Raw genomic sequence first — 2,171 nt, forward strand, 5'->3', positions numbered from 1 at the left:
ACGCCGCCGTGCTCGACGCCGCCGTGCTCGACGCCGCCGTGCTCGACGCCGCCATGCTCGACGCCGTGCTCGCCGCCGTGCTTGACGCCGTGCTTACTCGTCGCCATTCTTATCACCGTGCTAATGCTCTGCTTGTCCTCCTCTGTTGCAGAGCACGGCCGCCATGCTGATGCCGGGCGCGCTGGGCGGGCCTGACGGCGTGTCGGCGCTGCTGGGCGGCGCCGAGGGCTTGGGCGCCGGCCTGGGCGCGGCCGGCCTCCCCGGCGTGACGCTGGCGGGCGGCCAGGGCGGCCAGCAGGGCGCGGGCGTCCAGCAGAAGGACACCACCTGGACCAAGCTGTTCGTCGGCGGCCTCCCCTACCACACGACGGACAAGTCCCTCCGCGACCACTTCGCCGTCTACGGCGACATCGAAGAGGCCGTCGTCATCACCGACAGACAGACCGGGAAAAGCCGCGGCTACGGATTTGTAAGTACCTCGCATGTTGTTTTACTTTGAATCATTTCAGCATCGTGTGTTGTTTTTTTGTGTTTTTTTTTCTAAAGTTACTTGTTACTGGGTTGATGGGGTGGGGTGGGGGCCCTGACTAGACCGCCACACCAGATGTCGATAACTTTAAGGAGGAATTCTTTCTAGAAGAAGAGAGCGGTCGGACGGCCCTGTGCCGGCGAGCGCACTGCTCGCAGCAGACCCGACCCGATCCGCTGTCAGTTGTCAGCAGTCCGAGCTGGTCCCCACCGTTGAGTGACAGTACAGTGTAGGCCCGACCCGCAGGCGCAGTGAATGGCGCCCGCGGCCTCCCAACTTGCCGCGCCCAACCGCGCCCAACCGCGCCCCGCCACGCCGTGCCACGCCACGCCACGCCCCGCCACGCCACGCCACGCCCCGCCCGGGCCACCACCGGGCCACAACTTTCGTGGCCGGACCGACCCCCCACTAACACTGTATTATATCTCGAAGCTGCTTCACCATTATGTCATGCTCCACTGAAATTCAAAAGATGAGACCCCGTCCCCTCCCTCTCTCCTCTCCTCTCTCTCTCGACTCTTTAGCGCCGCACCCACCCCTCGATTGGCGCCTTTGCTTTTTGTGGGAAAGTCTGTTGCTGCTCGAACCACCGCCGATAAAAAGGGAAAAGTGTGTAAACAAGGCGGATCTCTCGCCCCTTAGTCAGGCCAGCCCCGTTCGGTCCGTGCCGAACTTTTGGCACAAGTGCTGCGAGGGTGAATTTGCAATCAGTCGCGGCTGCTGATGCCTCGTGGCCCCGGGGCCCGGATGCTCGACCCAAAAAGATGAAAACCATGCTCAAAACAGAAGTAGGGGAGACTAACAGTAGCTAAAAGGTAGTAATGAGGTAAGGGTTAAAACACAGTTATTTTCTTACGAATTTCTTAAAGTATCAAACTTGTTTGTGAAAACGTTTAGAACAAAATTTCAGCAAATCTTCAGTCAATGTTTTTTTAGAGTGTGCTTTAAATCTGAAGTGTTGCATCAACAAAAAAATCTCTCTGTCGTGTTTCAGGTCATCATGGGCGATAGACCGGCTGCCGAGCGCGCGTGCAAGGACCCCAACCCCATCATCGACGGCAGGAAAGCCAACGTAAACCTCGCCATCCTCGGCGCAAAGCCCAGAGGCAACGTGACACCTGGTGAGTCCCTCTCTTCTCTGCCATTCCACCTGGTCCGTATTGTAGTATTGCAAGTTTTGCGAACGACTTTGCTGGCGGACGAAGCCGCTGCTTGTGCAGGTGGTCCCCACAGTATGGTCGCTGTTTAGTGCGCGATAGGTACCATACACCCCGAGCCTGGCGCCGGACTGATATGCTCGCCGAGGTGCTGCATTGTGCCCCCAGCAGCAAACAAACAACCCTGCCAAATGCAAATGGACAACCCGAAATTTTTCGGTGTAACGACAGATTTTTCTTTATCAATTCAGTTGTCCCCCCCCCCACCCATTACAATCTTATATTGTACCGTTTAAAATTTACATATCCATGCTTATCGTATGTTGAAGTAAGGAATATATGTCAGAACATTCTCCACTACGCTTACGCTGCTCTACTCCCGTTTACAATATTGCGCTGTTGTGGTCTCGAGGAGGAAGAAAGGGGTGATGCGGGGCGCTCCGGCACAGCTTCCCGGGGCTCAGGGCATAGCAGGGCGGCCGAGG

The 2,171-nt window shown here is 57.3% G+C and overlaps 1 protein-coding gene across 7 annotated transcripts in view; it reads left to right on the plus strand.

Annotated features, from left to right (window-relative positions):
* Positions 1–151: 151 nt before the first annotated feature.
* LOC113212434 (RNA-binding protein 24) overlaps positions 152–2,171 on the plus strand; it is a gene marked incomplete at its 5' end in the record, with an annotated part of 63,776 nt that continues 61,756 nt past the window's right edge. For all 7 annotated transcript variants that reach the window (XM_026431116.2, XM_026431118.2, XM_052274265.1 and 4 more), the window contains 2 exon segments: positions 152–469; positions 1,524–1,650. In XM_026431116.2, coding sequence (XP_026286901.2) covers positions 152–469; positions 1,524–1,650 — 445 coding nt within the window.

This window comes from Frankliniella occidentalis, unplaced genomic scaffold (genome assembly GCF_000697945.3).
Source record: "Frankliniella occidentalis isolate FOCC.00 unplaced genomic scaffold, Focc_3.1 Scaffold365, whole genome shotgun sequence".
NCBI lineage: Eukaryota > Metazoa > Arthropoda > Insecta > Thysanoptera > Thripidae > Frankliniella > Frankliniella occidentalis.